We start from the raw sequence: 19949 nt of genomic DNA, 5'->3' as shown, positions 1-19949 counted from the left end.
GTCTGCAGTGACAACAGCGTTTATAACAACAGCCTGCCTCCGGCCCTTTGCACTGGACCGTGCCTCCTCCTGGATGTCCACCTGGCTGCCGCCCTCACCTCCTCCAGGTCTTTGCTCAAACGTCTCAAAAGAGACACCTCCCCTGATGGCCTGTTTAATGCTGCAGCTCCCCCACCACGTCCCTTCCGTGCTCCTCAGCCCCTGCCCTGCTTTCTTTTCCTCCACAACACTGATCACTTCGCAGCCTAGTCTGTAATCCACTCCGCTCTGTGTTCTGTCTGTTTCCCCCACTAGAATGTCGGCTTCCTCGGGGCGGGGGCTCACCTGCTGTTCGGTGTCTGTGCATAGTAGGTGCTCGTGTGAATGAGCGGAGGGAGGAAGGGCTTCCCGTGTGCCCGGCCTCTGCACTTACTGCTGTGTGTAATCTTTAACTGCCAGGAGAGGTGGGTTCTATTGTCCCCATTTTTATAGATGCGGACATTGGAACTTGGTTTCTAGTAATTTAGTACCTCGCTACCTTCTTCATGTTATCCACAGTCTGGGACTTGGGCCTTCCCTCCTCCTCGCCTTCTCTCGCTCCCACTTGTCTCTTTCTTCCTTCCCTCCATCCCTCCCTACTTCCTCAGACATTCACTGAGCACCTGTATTGGGCTGGGTCCCCTGAGTTTGGCCCTGGAAAGAGGGAGGTAAACCCAATATGGCCCTGGCCCTCAGAGGCACTAGTCTCGTGGTAGGATAGTCAGAGCTGACACAGACCCCTGCCAACCAGCATCCTAAATGCTCTAGATTTATGAGTTAGGACTGCTTGCTCCCCTGTGCTGTGGCGAATTGGGTTCTGATGGTAGAGTAGGAGTTTTCCAGCAAACCAGGCAGGGACGGGAGTTCCAGGCAGAACAGCATTGCTTGTGGCAGAACCACATACAGTCCAGTCTCCCTGAAGCAGGATCCCGGCAAGGATGAGAGGCCAGTGACGCGCCTGGGAGGTGTCCTGGGGGCTGCAGGTGCCCAGCCAAGGAGCTTGGATTTTATCCAGCCGGGAAGGATGTCAGCCCAGGAGCTTCCAGAAGGTAGGAATGGTGGGTGGGCATAGCTGAAGTTTCTTCCCTGCCCGGGATTCTCTATATTGTCCTGCATCTCAGTTGCATTTCACTCCCGTAATTGCTCCGCTGTACCCTCCAGAGAATAACAGTTATAGCTAAGGCCGTATTTCCCGGAAACCGAGGATAGTCGTTGCTGCAAGAATTCTTACACTTCCTGTAAATTCCGCCAGCTCCTCTAAGGGAGTGTTGATGGGGTGGTGGCCCCACACTGATCTAAACCAACAATTCCGATAACACCTAATTCCTAAAAGCTTCTTGTGTCATTGTCTTTGGCTCTGTGTCTCCTGCTGGTTTCAGAGCCAGAGGTGATTCTGACTTAAAGCGTCATAGCAATTACGGTCATTTCCTGGGTACCTACCACATGTCAGGCGCAGCGCTCAGCACTTCCTGTGGAACATTAGCCTATGCAGTGCTGGCATCACTGCTGGACATTGGAGGGCATCTTTGCTGTCACTGAAGCTCAGAGAGGCGAAGCAACTTACCCAGGGCCACGCAGCTTCTAAGAGCCTGAGAACCAGGACTGGAGCCTCGGTCCGTCTGCCCCAAGGGACCTGTCTACCTGACATCTCTCTTCCCTGAATCCATGTGACCTGCATGGTCTGTAGCTAACACCCCAGCCCCTCAGGGGCGAGGCGCCAACCCTTCACTTCTTCACTCCTTCTGGAATCCCCTGGAGGTGCAGAGAGGTATCAGGGAGGAAGCAAGTTATAACGCCTGGGCAGTGGTAACCAGCATCTTCCCCATTGGTCCCCCAGGTTCCTCTCTTGCCCCCTCCAGTCCATCCTGCACACAGCAGCCGGGGTGTCCTCTTCCCCTTGGTATTGTAAATTGTCCCTCCCCAAATTAAAGCCCTCCAGCAACTTTCCATGGCACTCTCAGGATAAAAATTCCTTAGTCAAATACTCAAGGCCCTGCCTGGCCCCACCCTTGCCTCGCACCGCTCACTTCTGACTTAATACCTGAGAAATAAATACTGGGCTCCTTGAAGTCTCCTTGTCACTTCACACCCCTATTCCTTTGCCTTAACCGCTGCTCTCCTTCCCCTGGCTAACTCCCAACTCCTCATGAAAGATTCAACACAAGAGTCACTGCCTCCAGGAAGCCTTCCTGATCTTCCCTGTGCCCTTCCTCTGGCTGCATCCAGTCCAGTCCATTGCCCTTCCTGCTCCCTGTTGAAATGATCCACTTACACATCCACTTCCCTGACTTGATTTTAAGTTGCCCCTGGGCAGATGTGTGAGGCATCTAGGCATTCTTAGCAGAGAGCTGGCATACAGTAGGTGCTGGGTAAGTGCTGTTGTCCTAGGCAAGCTCTAGGCAACCCCAGCCCCCTTTCCAGTGGCTCGTGTGATGGGCGTGGTTTTTCTTCCACCTCCCCCCTCACTGGGTGGTGGCGTTGTAGAGGAGGGGCCGGATGGGAGCAACACCAACGGACCCAAGAGGGGAGCTACTCTGTTCCAGCAGCAGAGCCCCTGACGCAGTGATGCAACCCCAGTGATGACCCCTATTTGACAGAGGGGGAAACTGAGGCCCTAAGAAAGTGACTCATGAGGTCACACAGCTCATAAGAGGCATGGCCAGGGACCCGAGGTCTGACTGAGCGCTGGTCCCTTCGCTGCACTGAGTGGAGGAGGCAGGTAGGGATCCAGGGCAGGCCCAGCAGGACTGGATGGTGGACGTTCTCAGGGAGGCCTGGGCTGTCCCCCCACCCCCTTCTCTAGGGCCTAATCCGCCTGCTCCTCTGTCCTCGGCTTCCTCGTATGTGTCGCCAAGGCTGGGGAGCAAGACCCTGCCCGGCTGCAGTTAAACACCTGGGCTGGGGCAAGTCTGTGTCCGTGAGAGCCCCAGCCCCAGCTCTCACTGCAAGGGGAGCACGTGAAAAGGGGCTGAACAGCATCCTGCCCCCCACCCCTGGGCCAGACGCCCCCACTGCTGGCCTGCCTGGGTGTGTTCTGGGTCCTTCTCCTATTTTAAAAAAAACTACACAAACAAAACATGCTCACTATAGAGAAATAAGGTCATAGACAAGAGAGGAGAAAAGAAAGTACTCAACATACCACCCCTAGTTATATTCCTTATTCCATGTCTATATCCCACAAGTTTTTTTGCATATATATGCAAAATATATATGTATGAATGTATAGTACACACACATGCATATATAAATATATTCATGTGCCATATATCTAAAATATATATAGACATGTGTAGCAAAATATATGTGTATAATAATATATGCATATATAAAATAATTTATTTTGCATATATTTGCATATATTTGATATATACATGCAAAAAATCTGTGCAATACATATACACGCCTATTTTTGCAGATAGATCAATAAAATGGAATTCTGCTACAGGAATGCTTCTGTGCCCACCTTTCTTTCACTTTTCTCTTCTACGACTAACTTCTCATGGCGTGAATGTGCACCTGCAGCCTCCTTTTCAGTAGTTACACTCTATCCCATGTCTCGGGTCACGCTCACTTTATCTAGTCAGGCCCAGCCTGATTTTTGGACCCCTGGGTTGTTTCCCATCTCTTGGCATTGTCTTTTAAATAATGCTGCAGTAAACATCGCTGGACACTCATCTTTACACACCTGCATAATCAGAATCACTTTTGGAAGATGCACAGAGCTGGTGCAGACCAGTGATCATATCCGTCTGGTGTCATCTAGACCTCGGCCTGAGCGCGTGCACACACACAGGCACATGCAAGTTGTTTCGTTCTCCCGAGTCCCCGTTCTCTCCTGTATAAAATGGAGCACCAGGTTTGCGGTCCCTTATCCACCGTCCTGAAATCCGCAAAGCTGTCATCTGCAGCAGAACTGTCTGTACCAATGGGCTGACGTCAGGTTATTAATAGTATTTACGCATGGTGGGACTGCTCACACGTTCTGCTGCAGAAATATTAATACGTTTGCTTGTGGGGTGTTGCCCTACGCCAGTGTGTATTCACCTTTTGGGGTATTTTTTTCATTATCATTCCCCAAAGGGCTTTTTAAAACATATTTTCCTTAATTGCCTTTCCATGAAAGTTTAATAATATCATAGTATTGTGTCTCTGTACGTGTACTGTATGCACACCTGTGCTTTATATCAAAAATAAGTTCCCTCCCCCTGCAAGAACCAGTTTTCACTACCTTGGGGACAGAATCACGCCTATAGAGAATGTATGACCTAGACCAGTAATTCTCAACCCGGGGTAACTTTGCCCCACCAGGGACATTTGGCAGTGTCTGGAGATAGTTTGGGTTGTCACAGCTGTGGGGAGGAGGTTGCTGCTGACATCGGTGGGTGCAGAATAGGAATGCTGCTAAACGTCCCTCCAGCGCGCAGGACAGCCCTGCCCCCCGAAGCGTGTCAAGCTAGTGTGCTCTGACCCCACAGGGGGTTCCTCCCAAATGCAGTGTGCCCACTTGTTGCCTTCCTAAAATCTGAACTGTCATGAGTTTGGAATGCATCGGCCCCGGAGTTAGAAGTCAGGGCCAATGGAGCTGTGACACGAAAGCCCACTTCACAGGTCGGTGGGAAGACCCTCTGGGGGGGTGACACAGTAAAGTGTGTTTCTCAGCCCCTGGCCTCACTCACCCAGGATGATCCAGAGTGCCCAGGTGCCAGGCACCCCGGGTCCCGTTCCTCCATGCTGTCTCCACGTTGAGAAATACACGTTTGGGAGTCTTTCAAAATCCCTAGGTTTGCCTTCCAAGTCCCACTAAGTGAGGCCTGGCCCCAAGGATGCCAAGGGCCAGGAAAGCTTGCTGGAAGGCTTACATGGGTGCCAGCTCCTTCCAAATGGGCCTGTAATTTTGTTCGTGGGCTTTGACCAAGGTGCGGTGTCTGTCTGAACACGTCTTCTGGGCTCGGCCAGCGCACCATTCTTTGCAGCCAGCCGGTCAGCTGGCTTGGAGCCTGGCGTGGGGCCTGGCTCACTCCGCAGGCTTCCGAGGGTCGTCCTCAACCTGTGACCCAGTGAGTCATGTGATGCGCGGACGGGACACTACCTCAGGCAGTCCCGCCCGACTCAGGGGCTGCTAAGAGTTGGCCACAGAGACACACACCGTCCCCCCGGGCATTTTCCACGGTCTCTGGCTTCGCGGGGGCTGGACTGGGAGGCGGGGTGGATGTAGCTGTGAGTTAGAACAGGCACGCCCTGGACCCTGGGCAGGGTCTTTGAACAAAACCACAGGCTGGGCTGGGCATCAGAGGGAACAGAGCCCTGGACTCTGTCCCGGGCGATGGAATGTCGGTCCAACTGGTTTTCCTCCTGTGCTGGGGCTGTGTGCCCATCAACAAGGGAGCCTCCATGCCCATGGGTGGCAGAGAGGTCCCAGGCTCGGCCCCGCCCCCACCCAGACCCCACTCCAGGGGAGGAGGCGCCCCATTCATGCCCGGTGCCATCTCTGCACACCAGCCCCTCATCCTCATGGTGGGTCCTCTGCCTCCCTTGCAGGGCTGCTCCCCAGGTGGATGGGACGGGGGCCGTCTGGTCCACCACATAGCAGCCTCCACCTTTCCCCACACCTGCATTGCCTTCTCTGTTCCCCTCGACCTGTCCAATCTGACAAACTTTTCAAGGCCTGGGCCATGTCACATGTCCTCCACGAAGCCCTCTGTCACCCCGATCCTCTGTGCCCACTCTCCTCTCCCTCTGTCTGGGGCCCCGGAGGGATTTGGGTACCAGACCAGGGATAGGAAACTGTTAATCAAGGGGCCCGCAAGGACCAAGGCGTTGTCCACCCCTTGCTCTTAGTAAACTTACCTAAAACACTTGGACATCTTTCCATATCAACACTTAAAATTCTACTTTTTTTAATGGAGATTTTTTTTTTTTTAATAGAGGTATTGGGGATTGAACCCAGGACCTTGCGCATGCTGAGCACCCGCTCTCCCCCTGAGCTGTACCACCCACCCCTCGACTTCATGGTTGTTACTGGCAATGCGAGATTCCCTTGCAGGGATAAACCTGTGTACAGACGCCTTCATGGGAAGGCAGCTGGGTTGTGTTCGCTCTCAACCAAAACTGGTGCTACTGCTGTGAACATCCTGGGGGTGTGTGTGTGTGTGTTATTTGTGTGTGTTTTTATGTTATCAGTATTTATTGTATAATGTGTATTGTCTGTGTTTTGTGTATATGTGTGTGTGTGTGTGCATTTGCGTATATGTGTCTGTATGTGATTTGTGTCTTTGTTTGCATTTGAGTGTATATGTGTCTTTTGTGGCTGTGTATTTGAGTATATATCATGTATGTGTTTATTTGTCTGTGTATGTGCGTGTGTATTTGTGTGTTTTGGGTGTACATCTGCTTGTGGATGTATTTGCATATGTGTGCGCGCATGTGTGTGTGTGCGCGCATGCGTGCGTGTCTCTGCCGGGTGAATCGCCCGAAGCAGGTGGGGTGGAGCAGTGTTAGGACATAGCAGTGGGCTCACTGCCACCGACCATGGTGGCAACGGTGGCTGTACCCTGCCAGGGGGAGATCCCGGCCCCTCTGGGGTCCTGAGGAAGTGTCAGGAGGGATGCTGGAGGATCTGGGGTCCGAAGACCGTGGAGACACACACCGGTTCCCTGCCTTCTCACTGGGTTCACACTTACTCGTCAGGACTGCAATTCTGCCGCCTGACAAGTTGAGCCCTCGCCTGAAATAAACATGGGAGAGATGCTTTGACGTGTGATGTTTCAAAAAAAAATTTTTTTTTAAATAGTCCAATTTGGCTGAGAATGTTTTAAGAATCCCTCCAAGAGGAGCCAAGTCAGGGTGGGTGGGAGCAGAGTCTATGAAGAGGAGATGCTAGGAGACATCAAAGAGGGGTGTATTTATATAGATTGTACATTTTCAACGTGTATTTTTAAAAAATTACTAACCGCGAATGTTACAGAATACAAAAAGAGGTAGAATTGAAAAAACATGTCCCCCTTTTCCCCACCCTTACCTGTCACTCAGTTCCCCTCCCAGACACAAGTGTTATTACAGCTTTCCTGTGTCCTTCTCACACATTCTGTGCATTTTCAAATATTTACGTGTGCGTTTTCTCCTCCCACAATGGCAGCCCGCTCCTGTTTTTTTTCAGCCTTTCCTTATTCACTTGACAATGTGTCTTAAAAGTCATTGCGTATCAGTACGTGTACAATTGCCTCCTTCCTTTCAATAATTAAACAGTATTCCGTGTCACAGTTGTTCCCTAATTTTAAAATATAAAAATACATTTAAAAACCCCAAATTCCCTTTCCCCTTGGCTCATCTCACCTTTGGAACTGTAGGCCTTGTCTCAATAGAACTTCAGACTGAAAAGGAAAATTGAAATTGTCTGTTCCCATGTGACAGGACCTCAGGACTTCTAGAAAGTTCTATGCCCCTCCTCCCAACACACACACAAAGTTTCCTGGTTATTTAAGGGGATTGTCTTCCCTTCCTTGAGTACTCTCTCCTATCTTGCACCTTAAAAAAAAAAAAAATCACAGTCACCAGTCCACTTTCCTGGTTTGTCAGCACTCCAAACATGGTGTTGCAGAAAAAAGATCTGTTTTTAAAAAGTAACGAAAATTAAAATTTAAGGGCACATAGGAACATAGACAGTCCTGGGATATATCGAGAGACTTTGAGTAGAGAGTTATATGGTTCATCAGCACGAGAGAGGGGGCCGGGATCCTCTGCGGGTCATTCATTCACCGATTCCTTCATTCATATATCTGTCCATGAGCAGTGGCTCCCCTGACCACTGTGGCCGTCTCTTACCTTGGCGCTGGGGTTTGAGGGTGAGCAGACCCCCGGGCCTGCCCTCGGGGAGCTCACAGTCTGGAGGAGACCGTCCAGCAGACAGTCAGCACAGCCCAGGACAAGTTGTAGGGTAGGCTGAGCACAGGGGGCTCTCAGGGGCCCCAAGGAGAGACCCAGGCCCGCTGCAGGTGGAGGCCACCTGGGGAGGCTTCTTGGAGGAACCAATGCCTGAGCTGTATGTGTGTGTGTTTTATTGAAATATAATTGATTTAAAGTGTTGTGTTAGTTTCTGATGTACAGCATAGTGATTCAGTTATACAAACATATACATATTCTTTTTCATTATAGGTTATTACAAGCTATTGAATATAGTTTCCTGTGCTGTAAAGTAGAACCTTGTTGTTCCTCTATTTTATATATAGTAGTTTGTATTTGCTAATTCCAAACGCCTAATTTATCCCTCCTCCCCCTCCCCCTTTGGTAACCATAAGTTTGTTTTCTGTATCTATGAATCTGTTTGTAAATAGGTTCATTTCTGTCATTTTTTTAGATTCCATATATAACTGATATCATACGATATTTGTCTTTGTCTGACTTACTTCACTTAGTATGGCAATCTCCAGGTCCATCCACATGGCTGCAAATGGCATTGTTTTGTTCTTTTTTATGTCTGAGTAGTATTCCGTTGTATAAATATACCACAACTTCTTTATCCAGTCATCTGTTGATGAACATTTAGGTTGCTTCCATGTCTTGGCTATTGTAAATAGTGCCACTGTGAACATTGGGGTGCATGTGTCTTTTCGAATTAGAGTTTTCTCCGGGTAGATGCCCTGGAGTGGGATTGCTGGATCACATGGTAACTCTATTTTTAGTTTTTGGAGGAATCTCCATATTGTTCTTCATAGTCGCTGCACCAAATTGCATTCCCACCAACAGGGCAGGAGGGTTCCCTTTTCTCCATGCCCTCTCCAGCATTTACCGATTATGGCTTTTCAATGATGGCCATTCCGACCAGTGTGAGGTGATACCTCATTGTAGTCTGGATTTGCATTTCTGAGCTGCGTTTTAAGGACACATTCCAAACAGGCCTGGGGCCAGCACTGGCCAGCGGCTGACCAACTGTACCAGGGTCTCCCCGAGGGGCATCTCCTGGGTTGGGAGGACAGCAGGGGCTGGTGGACTGGGGCGTAACTGGCCGTAGACTCGGAGCTGCCTGCGTTTGACTTGGGCTCCTTCAGTCAATCCTGAGGCCTCGGGCAGCTTGCTTCACTTCTCTGTGCTTTGGTCTTCTCATCTGAAAAGTGGGGCTAATAACAGCACCTGCCTCTTAGGCTGTGGGATAGGGCTAATCGCGGCAGCTTGGCAAGCAGTAGGGCCGCATCCGTGTCTCTTATTGTTGTTCCTATTCATCTGTGAAATGGGCGTATTAAAAGCAACTCCTCTAGGAATTAACCTTGACAGTGCACGTAAGGAGTTTGATGTGATGCCAGATGCACGGTTGGTGCTCCTCACATGTTCCCAGTTGTCACCATTCTTACTGCCTCCTTGCCCACCTCTGACATCCAGAGCGCAGGCCCCAGGGTGGCCGCTGGGCTTCTGGAGCCTGAGCCCCCTGCCCAGCTGTCCTTTCTGTTTATAGACTCAGAGGCGGCGGCCCTTCCCGGAGCCCTGCGGGGCACTCCCGCCCAGAACCAGACAGGCCTCCTGAGGACCAGCTGCCCGCGTGTGTTCCCGTCACTTTGGGTGACACACTTGCCCCTTGGGGATGGCACGTCTCAGCCAGAGCTATCATTATGCCTGGTTTGGCCCTCGAGGGTGGCAGGTCTGCCAGGCAGGCCACTCGGTGGTCGAGGGGGAGCAGCCAGCTCATGTCCTGGTTGAGGGAGGTCCCAAGGGGTCTGGTTAAGGAAGCCCCTTTGCTCTCAGCTGAATGATAGGGCTGTCAGGCCTCCTAAGGGCCCGGTAGCACATTGTTAGAGTGTTTGTTTAAATAATGTGTTCTGGGAACTAAGCCAGCAGACATCATTGCCATCAGGTCAAATGGAATCTATTCCACACTTACCACGTGCCAGGTGTGTGCAGCTCTCACCAGACATCTTACAGAATCAATCCCCCCAATGCCCCAAGCACCCTCCTCACCCCCATTTTACAGATGGGAAAAGTGAGGTTTTGGAGAGATTCACTCCCAGCTAGCAAAAGGCAGAGCTGGTCTGCCCCATCTCAGAGCCAGTCCCACCTCCAACTTGTCAGAGCCTCGGGGTAGATTAATTTCCCATCTGCAACCTAAAAACTTGTGCTTTATGTTGAGAATCCCTCGGCACTGCTAGCTTCTCCATGGAGTGTTTATGAAAATGGATTTTATTCAAGACTTGAACAGCCTCATTTCATCATCTGTCAGGTGGGCGAACCCAGCAGGGGTGTGAACACTCCAAATGGGCACTCGTTTAACGGGGAACGAACCAAACCCTCCTCCCCAGGAAACAGCAGGCGGCTCACACTGGCCGGCGTGGAGAACTCCAGACACTAGCCAGCAGGCAGAGTGAGCAGTCAAGCAGCGGAGGGCCACTGAGACCTGCCATCCCTGACCGCTAAGTCACTGAGAGCATTAAGATGGCAGAGTGAACGGTCATAATGATCATCAGCGCTTACAATCATGGTAGCCCCGATGTTGTTGCTCAGCTGCGGTGTAAGTCTGACCCGGGCACAGGCGGGGAGGTGCCACCAGGCCCCAGGGGCACTGGGACACAGCAAGTGTCCACGGAGCTCCCTGCACAGCTGAGGGTGTCCAGTTGCAGGGGGGAGGGGGCGCATGGCTTGGATTGCTCGGAATTGCCCCGTCAGCTGTGGGCCACCCAGCGCCGTCCTGACTCAGGCCTCCTTCCTGGGCGGATGTGTCAGACACCCCAGAATACTCGCAGGCGTTAAGCTTTTCTCTTTTCCCCGCCCCCCCCCCGACAACATGGCCTTTTCTGGTTAAGGAGCTCACACCTACTGACTGCAGAAAAAGTTATTTTCAGAAACATATTCCTCCAAAAAAATATGTATTCAACAAGTACTATAAGCCTGGCATGGGGGGCAGCCGTGGGTAAAATAGTCCCCATTTTCATGCCGCTGACCGTCTAAAGGGATCCGCCAACCCCTCATGGGCCAAGTCCAGCCCGCCACCTGTTTTGTCAATAAAGTTTTATTGGAACACAGTCATGCGTTTACTGGGACACAGCATTGTCTGCGCTGCTCCCGTGGTGACAGTGGCAAAGGCTGGATAGTTGGGACAGAGACCCCATGGCCCACGAAGCAAACAAAGGGTCCCCTTCTGATCTGTTCTTTAGTTCACGATGTGGACCGCACGACAGTGTTGGGGGTATGATTTAATTACTCTTATTTAATTGTATCATCGGATGATATGGGGATAGAAAATCGCAAGTGTTGGAAACTAAGTAAAAATCGTCATCAGTAATAGAAAGACAGCCTGTTTGCTCATCACAGGCCATTGCCGCTGGTAACCGTTCTGCTGTGGAAGCGTCCGGAGATTTCCTTTGCTTATTCTCAACGTGCGCTTACGTATTTGCTTTTACAAAGCTGGCATTGTTAGCACACATGCTGTTACGTTGTTTTTTTTTTCTTTTTCTTTTTTAATGTTTGCTCATATAGGGCAGACATCTTTCTGCGACAGTGAATGATCCTTCCGAACATCATTTTCCTGGGCTGTGTTTATTTTCCATCGTGTGGATAGACCATCTTGTGTTTCACCAGTCCCTGTCTTATTGGTCATTTCTATTATTTTGCAATGATATTTCTAATATTTTGCAGTATTTGCTCTCCTGGAGGGGAAGTGTGCATGTTTGCAGATCTTGGTGAGCGTGTCCAAGGATTTTCTTGAGATAAATTTCTGGAACTGAAATTGCTGAGTTAAGGTTATGCACATTTTAAATTTCAGGACCATGTGTTGCAGCTTGTTTAAGCACATCCCTCGGAGGCATCTGTTAGCCTGGTCTCCCCAGCCTGGGTGTCACAGAGCTGTCCATCGTAGGTCCTGGCGTGAGGCAGTCGTGTTTACCTGCAAGACGACAGCCTGGAATTTCCACCCATCACAAGCTTGGGGCTTGGTGAGCTAGTCCCAGCAAGCGGTTTTTAAACCTGCCAAGATCTCGAGGCTTTTAAAGAGCATTTTAATATGCATTTCGTCATCTGAGTCTCTTTTTTTTAATTTCTTAAAAAAAATTTTTGAGGGGGTGCAATTAGGTTTATTTATTTAATTATTTTTTTAACAGAGGTACTGGGGATTGAACCCAGGACCTTGTGTGTGCTAAGCATGTGCTCTACCACTTGAACTATACCTTCCCCACTCCTCATCTGAGTCTCTTGAAGCATCCTGGAAAATGTGGGGGGAAGCTGAAGGAGCCCTGAGGTAGGGGCCCAGAAAGCTGGGCTCCAGCCCCCCCAGCTCTGCCTCTCACTCACTGTGAGCAGTCCCTGTCCCTGAGCCACAGCTTATCATCTGAAAAAGTTTATCATCTTTAAAAGTTCAACTGAATGGACTCAAGGGTCCTTGGAGAGCTACATGTTTAAGATGTGATGACTTCATGAGACAACTGACAACTGAAATTTGGACTGTGGGTGGTTGATCTCCATCGAGGGTGCATGTCAAGAACCAGCGTGTGACCCGATGGGGGACTAACTTGGACGAGTGTTCCTCAGACAGCTCTTCTCTTTAGTCCTTCGTGTGTTTTCAGACTACCTTGCAGACACCTACTGGCCTGCAGACAGCGAGGGCTTTTATAGCAGCCTGCCAGGCGACACTAAATTGGAAGAACACCTTGCCTTATAGATAATTTAAAAACCTGACTTTCAGAAAGTCTTTAGAAGAATGCTGCCCTCCACACCCCGAGTCTGGCTGTAGGCGGTGGATGGAGAAGCCACCAGGGATTCCAGATCCCTGAGCATGAATCTTTAAACCTCTGCAGGAGGGCCCACGACTGGGAATGCATGGAAGCCAGTGTGTTTTTGCCGAGCACCGTCTGTCTACCCACCCCCTGCCACCCAGAGCCGTCCAAAGGAGGTCAGGAAGCCTTCCCCCGCCTCCCGCCCTGATTCTGCACTCAGCATCCTACAGAACTTGCCGTTCTGATTTCCAGAGGCCCCACCTGCAGATCCCTTCCTCCATCACTCAGCCCTGAGAGAGCCCTGTCTCTTGAGGGTTCTGAGTACCCAAGAAGAATCACACTTTGCCTGGGGTCCTTCTCCTGCCCGATTCTGGGGAGGGCCGTGCACGTGGCTCTGATCACATCGGCTCCTGTCTCCTGAGCACCTGTGACGTGCGAGGCTCCAAGCTGAATGCTTTCGAGGGATTGTCTCCTTGAAGCCTCAAAACAAGCCTTGTTTTTTCCATTGAGGAAACTGAGACCTGAGTGGGTGGGGTCCCTTGGCCAGGCCACCCAGCTGGGGCAGGGCAGAGACAGCAACCCTCCGCCTCCACACCCTGGGCTGTAAGCTGTCCCTGAGCAGTCACCCCTCTGCCTCCTGCTGAGCTCAGCACCCAGGCCACAGGCTCAGCACCCAGCTCGCGGCTGGGGACAAGGACGTCAAGGCCACTGGAAGCAACCCCCAGGCCCTGACCTCTGGCCCTCAGCTCTGACCCAAGTGGGGGACTGAGTTAGGGAGTGACTGATTCTGTGACATCTTTGAAAACAGTAAGCAGCTGGGAGCAAGCTCAGAGGACCACTTCCATTCCTGGGTCTCAGGGGGCGATTCTCTTAAGGGTGGCGGGCATCTGAGCATGTTAGGCGACCTTTCAAGGTGAGAACATCCAAGGTTCCCCAGCTGGGGACTGACTTCATCTCTAAAGTATGCCAACAGCCAGCCCCACGTACTACCGTGTGCTTGCAGTTTACGCGACTGTCCCAAGGCTCACTCCCTCATCGGGAGCCAAAGCCTTTAACACACGCTACCCCTCAACCATGTGATTCTCTGCCAAGGGAGCTCTCTTGTGGGGAACAAGCAGAGATGTGTCACTCTAGCCCCAAGGATGCTCATCATATTGTTGATTGTAGCAGTGAGCAAAGGAGGGAGGGGATAGCTCAGTGGTAGAGCACATGCTTAGCATGCATGAGGTCCTGGGTTCAATCCCCGGTACCTCCGTTAAATAAATGAATGAATTAATTAATTAATTAATACCTCCCCCCCTTCAAAATAAAAGGAAAAAAAATTTTTTTTTAAACGGTGAATAATCATCAGCAGCCTAAATGCCCCGACACTTGGGACTGGTTAAACGAACAGTGCTGCGTCCAGGCAGTGGAATAGTCTTCAACCATTAACAATGATGGTCTGGATGACTTGACCCAGAGGAAATTCTGGGCAGGATTATGCCAGAATATGGTCACTGGATGATGGGTGATTTGAAAATGTTATTTGTGTTTTTCTGTAATTTCTAAACATTTTACAATGTGCATGTGTGATTAAGGTAACGAGAACAAGAAAAGAAATCTACAGACAGTGAAATTAGGGCGTGTGAGTGTGGCCGTTTACCCAAGGTGACTGAGGGGTTTATTCTGATACTTGGAGGTCCTTGCACACACCTCACCCACAGCATCCTCCTGGACCTCATGGGGTATGCAACTGTCCCCAAAAGATGAGAGAAAGAGAATGGGGAAGGGGGTGAGCATTTATTGGGTGTTTTCTGAATGCCAGGCCCTGGGAGCTGTCACATGGGTCCTCTCACTGCAAACATGCCCTTGGGGTACTATCATTTCCTCACTGAATCCTTGCCACGTGCCTCAGAGAGGGAGACAAAAGCCCTGAGGTCACACAGCAAAGCTTTCTCCCCGAGGTGCGTGCATTCCACGGGACCACATACGCTTGCTCCATTAAGGATGATTCCATTGAAGCTGCGAAGGGGGGCGCCCCCACTACCTGGGAGGAAGGGACAGTCAGCCCGCCTCCACTAAGCACCTGCTGGGTGCCAGGCAGGCTCTGGCTGAAGAGCAAAGATGATGGAGCGGCCGGTCTTAAAGGGTGCCTCCACCGAGTCACAGAATCTCAGGGGCTTTGTCTTTGTTGTGACCTGCACCCCCGGTTCCCCAGTGCCTGGCACATAGTCGGTGCTCAGTAAATGTCTGTTGTGTAAATAACGTATTCATCAACTTTACCTGGAACAACGAGTCCAGAGTGGGCAGGAGGAGTCGAGGGGAAGGCGAGACCACTGTCTGTGGGCTGTTGCTGTGGCTTCGGTGGGGAAGGATAGAGAGGAAGGGGGGACAGCACAAGCAAAGCCAGAGGCTGAAATTGTGAGGACTGCTTGGGATGTGGTTGGTAGTTTGGGGCGGGTGGGATGGAGGACCCATTGGGGGCAGGGGTGGGAGATGGGACTGGACAGGAAATTTGGGGCTCAATTGTAGGGGTGTTGGATCTTAGCAGGAGGACCATAGGGAGCCATCGAAGGTTTTTGAGCAGGAGATGCACACTTGAAGCATATTCCAGCAGAATATCCTCCTGACCTCAAACGGATACTCAAGTGGATAATCCTATTGGTTTTTCTGGAATTGGGGCAAAGTTGCTCTCACCCCCGCCCCCATCCCCCCCATTCCCTCCACATTCCTTATCCACTGGCCCCAAGTCTTCAAGAGATGGTGGCTGGGAACATCCTTCAAAGCTCAGAAGTGAAAGCCATTTAATTGCTCTTGTGCCAATGGCCACCCAAAGGGTGGGAGTTTGGGTTCTGCCTTGAGCACTCCAGCTGCTCCCCAGTCAATAACGCAGGGGCCCAAGCAGTGGCCGGTTCAGTAGTCAGTCACCAGGAACGGGCTTTTAGTTTCCAAGTGAACAAATTGGGGAAGCCAGCGGTTTGGTCATTTGATGGAGATCTGCTGCTGCCAGGCACCAGGATGGGCCCTGCGGCCAGTGCCATGGATACCAGGACCCTCTCCTAGAGCCCAGAGACCAGTAACTGACAGGTGGTGACAGAACCAGGGACCCAGGCTTGCAGTCCAAGCCCCCTGCCCGGGTTTAAGTTCCACCTCCCCATTTACTGGCTGTTTGATTTAGGGCATGTCACTTCACCTCTCTAAGCCTCAACGTTCTCATCTGTAAAATGGGGATTGTAATGAGCCCCACCTCATGGGATTGCCATGGCACCGCAGCTCAGCGAGGCAATACACAAACAGCTTGGTCGACCCCGGGCACAAGTTCAGTGCCCCGTGGAAACTGTGCTGGGTGATGCTGACGGGGGAAGCCGGGGACAGGGGACGGGTTGGGGAGTACCCCAACCAGACTGATAAGTCCTGGGAGCGCTGAAGACAGAGAGAAGTCTGGCCTGGCAGGGGCAGCACCTGGGTAGGGTGGCACCCACGAAGGATGCTGCGTGCTGGGTGGGTGACCCCTTCATGCCAGTATTCATTCCCAGCTTTGTTACTGACAGTCCTTCATCCTGCATGTCTTGGGAAAATCCAGATTACTGGTCACCCAGGCCCCCAGCCCAGACATTTGGGGCCACTTCTGAGAGCAGTAGAGAGCTGGGGTGGGCTTGAGCTGGGGGCGATGCAATGTGATTTATGTCAGCTGGGACCACGTTCCGAGCATTTTCCCTTGATGGAAGCCTCTGGTTTGTCCTTGCAGGACCAGCTGAAACAGTGTTTCTCCAGGCGGACCCCTGAGGCCAAGGACACTGACACGCTCGTGCAGGAAGCCGACAGCCAGTATGGGACGTGGACAGACCAGCACCAAAGCGGGGAGAGGTAGGGTGTGTGGGGCGGGGCCTCCGGGCGGGAGTCAGTGTGGCCCACCCCCCTCCTGATTTCTGTGTGACTGAGGTGAACCTGTTTTGTCTGTACCTGGAAGAGTAAACCGTTCTTTTTTTAAAAACAGAAATTTTTACAAAGTACCAAAAAATGTTTAAAAAATGATATATGAAATGCCCAGAATAGGCAAATCCAGAGAGAAAGCATATTCATGGTTGCCAGGGGCTGGAGGAATGGGGATTTACTGCTCAACAGGTACCAGGTTTCCTTTTCGGGTGATGGAGATGTTCTAGACCACAGGGTGGTGATGGCTGCCCGGCTCTGGGAGGGTGCCAGTCAGATTCACGTTACATGTACTTTACTGTCATGAAACAAAATTATAAAGAAAAAAAAAACCACCTCTAACCCCAGCACACAGATACAACTTTCATTAATGTTTTTTGTTGTAAGTTTTTCTAGACTGACTTCTGTATATAGTGTGTGTTTACAGATACAGGAGCATACGATACATGTTGCTTTATAAGCCATGTCTGATTTAATATCACCCCAATTAGTAGCTTGTGGGGCCCCTCAGGTCCCAGCCCCTGACTGGGAGGGAAATTATGACTCGGTACCTGAAGATTACTGAGAGTCACCTGGATCAGGAGACAGGCAGGTCTGAATTCCAGCCCCACCCTAACTGGCCATGGGGTCCTGGGTAAATTAGTTATGTTTTCCAGATTCCACACTCCTCCTCCATAGACAGGGAATGATGCTTGTAAAAACAGCCAGGATTTATTGAGTGGACAGGCCAAGCACTGTTGTAAGCACTGAGACATAACATTTAACCCCATCACCCCATTTTGCAGAGGCAAAGACTGAGACTCATGGGGCTGTCAGGAAGGTAACCTGTGCAGCCATTGGCATATTTCCAGGCACACAGGGGGAGCCTGATACATTGTACCTGTTCATTTTTTTAATACAATTTTCTTCTCGCCCTTGGGTGGGATTGAACACAGTAGCAGCGTCGTGGGCCCCCAGGGTGGACCTGTCGTGTTCTCAGCTCACGCCTTCCCCCGCCACGGGCTGCAGGATCACACGGTCTTTTGAAGTCAGAAGTTCCCGGGTTGGCACAGCATGGCCAATCAGCAGTTGTGTCACTGTGTTACTCAGTTTTCTCATCTGTGGGTGTCATGCCCGTGGATACGGTGTGTCCGTGGCTGAGCTGGACTCAAACGCATGTCTCCCCTCCTCTTCCCTCTCCCCCCCGACCCGCCCTAGTCAGAAGCAGTCACATCCCTCTGCTGGGTTATGACCCATAGCAGCCATTGATACTAAAGTTGGGTGGAGGCTGATGGAATTGGAAATGGGTAAGAAAAAGAGAAAGGGAAGTACAGGTTTCTTACAGTACCTTTTTGTTTTGGAGGCTTTTTGTTTTCTTTGCAGCTCCATGATTTGTGTTTAGTTGATAAGCTTACTTGAATCTCACTAGACTGTTCCTGCGGGAGCTCTGGACTGCGAGTCTGGAAGCCTGGGCCCTGGGTTTGCTGTCCCTGTGTGATTCTGGGACTCCCCTTCTCCCTCTGGGGCTGCATCCTCCCAGCTCTGATAGGGAGCTAGGTGAGATCTTAGGTGGCCACTGGGATGTGGCATCACCCCCCCTGTCCTGGCATCGCCCCCTCCTGTCTCCCAGAGGTACTGCGGCTCCTCCTCCTGGGAAAGGCCCAGGAGCCACTGTGCTCCCAGCCCTGTGCAGCAGCGCCACCTGCTGCCTCCTCAGTGGCATTTCCCCCATTTTTTGTGGATTTGCCTCAATCCCATCCCACACCCCAACATCTCGCCTATTCCAAGTAGTAAAATCCTCCCAGAGCTGACAAAAAGCATAGCTGTGTTCCTGCAGTGAAATATCGGTACACTGGGCTTGAAGGTTCTGCCCCAGGGTGCAGTTCAGGGATCTTTCCGGGCCGATCGGGGAGGTGGTGTCAGGTGTGCCTGTCTCCCCGTCCTCAGGGTAAGGCTTCCCTGTACTCTTGACTTTGGAATCTTTTTAATGGGAGGAGCAGGGAGCCTTTTTAATTTAATGGCTTGCTTTGTTTATAAATTTTCTATCTTGTGTGGTTCCAATTATCCAAGTGGCGCTGGGAATACATTATCATGGGAACAAATTCCGAAAGGAGGAGAGGGTCATGGACGTGGGTTCTGGAGTCTGGTCCGCCCCCCTGGGGAAGCCGCTTCACATCTCTGTGCCTCGGTTTCCTCATCTTCAGCGAGGTTAATATTTCATTTCATGAAGTTAATCCTACCTCGTAGGGTTGTGGAGATCAGATTGTGGAGACAGTTCTTAGGAGAGGGCCCGGCACGTAGTAAGTGCTCTGTAAGTCTTCAGTGAGGGAGTGAATGGATGAGGGAAGGAAGGAAGCAAGGCAGAAGCTTCCCCGTCTCCTGCCCTTCTGCTGGTGACAGGTAGTAATTATTTGATCAACATCAGCGCTGTCCAACAGAAATACAACGCAAGCTGCAAACTCAAGACATACATGCAGTTTTAACGTTCCAGTAGCCACATCAGAACAATAAAAAGAAACAAGTGAAATTCATTTTCACAGTATATGCTGCACTAGGCTGGACCCCAGAAATTGACACATTGTAACTGACTATACTTCGGTTTAAAAAAAAAAAACAGTATATTCTGTTGAACCTAATAGACCTGAAAAACTATCATTTTAACATGTAATCAATATCAGGTTATGAATGAAATATTTTATTCTTTTTTTCACTCAAGGTTTTGGGAATCCCGTGTGTATTTTGAACCCACGGCACATCTCAGCTGTCGCTCACCACATTGCAAGGGCCCAGTGGCTACATGTGACCAGCAGCTCCTGTACGGGACAGTGCTGGGTTAGAGAGTCTTGAGTGGGACGGGACTGACTCCTCCCACTCTGCACCTGTCCAGGTGTTCTGCATGCACAGCACCCACCTGTGTCCGGAGTGGTTCTCCTCCCAGGATGTTCTGTCTGTCTCGTTTCCTGGCGTATAAAGCACACCCTACACCCTTCTTTCTGCTGCTTCCTTCCCTTGAAATTCAGCTCTCTGAAACAACCTGCCTGACCGTGTCTCCCTTCCTTCCTTTCTCGCAGCTTGGCCCCCGAGTCCCCGTCCCCCGACAGCAGTGCCACATCGGCTCGGAAGCAGCCGCCCAGCAGCCGTTTGTCCTCCCTGTCCTCCCAAACGGAGGTCACCTCAGCCGGGGACCAGCACGACTGCTCCAGGGACCAGCGGAGCACCAGCGTGGACCGATCGAGCACCGACCTGGAGTCCACGGATGGGATGGAGGGGCTGCCCCCTCTGGACACCTGCCCTGTGAAGACAGTGGATGACTTCTCCTTTATCGATGTAAGTCGGTAACTGGGACCACAT

At 51.1% G+C, this 19949-nt stretch overlaps 1 protein-coding gene across 3 annotated transcripts in view; it reads left to right on the top strand.

Annotated features, from left to right (window-relative positions):
* KIAA1671 (KIAA1671 ortholog) overlaps positions 1-19949 on the top strand; it is a 115393-nt gene that overhangs the window by 79399 nt on the left and 16045 nt on the right. For all 3 annotated transcript variants that reach the window (XM_010992334.3, XM_064481121.1, XM_064481120.1), the window contains 2 exons: positions 16435-16553; positions 19670-19925. In XM_010992334.3, coding sequence (XP_010990636.3) covers positions 16435-16553; positions 19670-19925 — 375 coding nt within the window. The remainder of the gene's footprint in view (positions 1-16434; positions 16554-19669; positions 19926-19949) is intronic.

This window comes from Camelus dromedarius, chromosome 31 (genome assembly GCF_036321535.1).
Source record: "Camelus dromedarius isolate mCamDro1 chromosome 31, mCamDro1.pat, whole genome shotgun sequence".
In the NCBI taxonomy this organism is placed as follows: domain Eukaryota; kingdom Metazoa; phylum Chordata; class Mammalia; order Artiodactyla; family Camelidae; genus Camelus; species Camelus dromedarius.
Note: the sequence above shows the minus strand (reverse complement) of the source record. Positions and strands in the feature narration are given on the sequence as shown.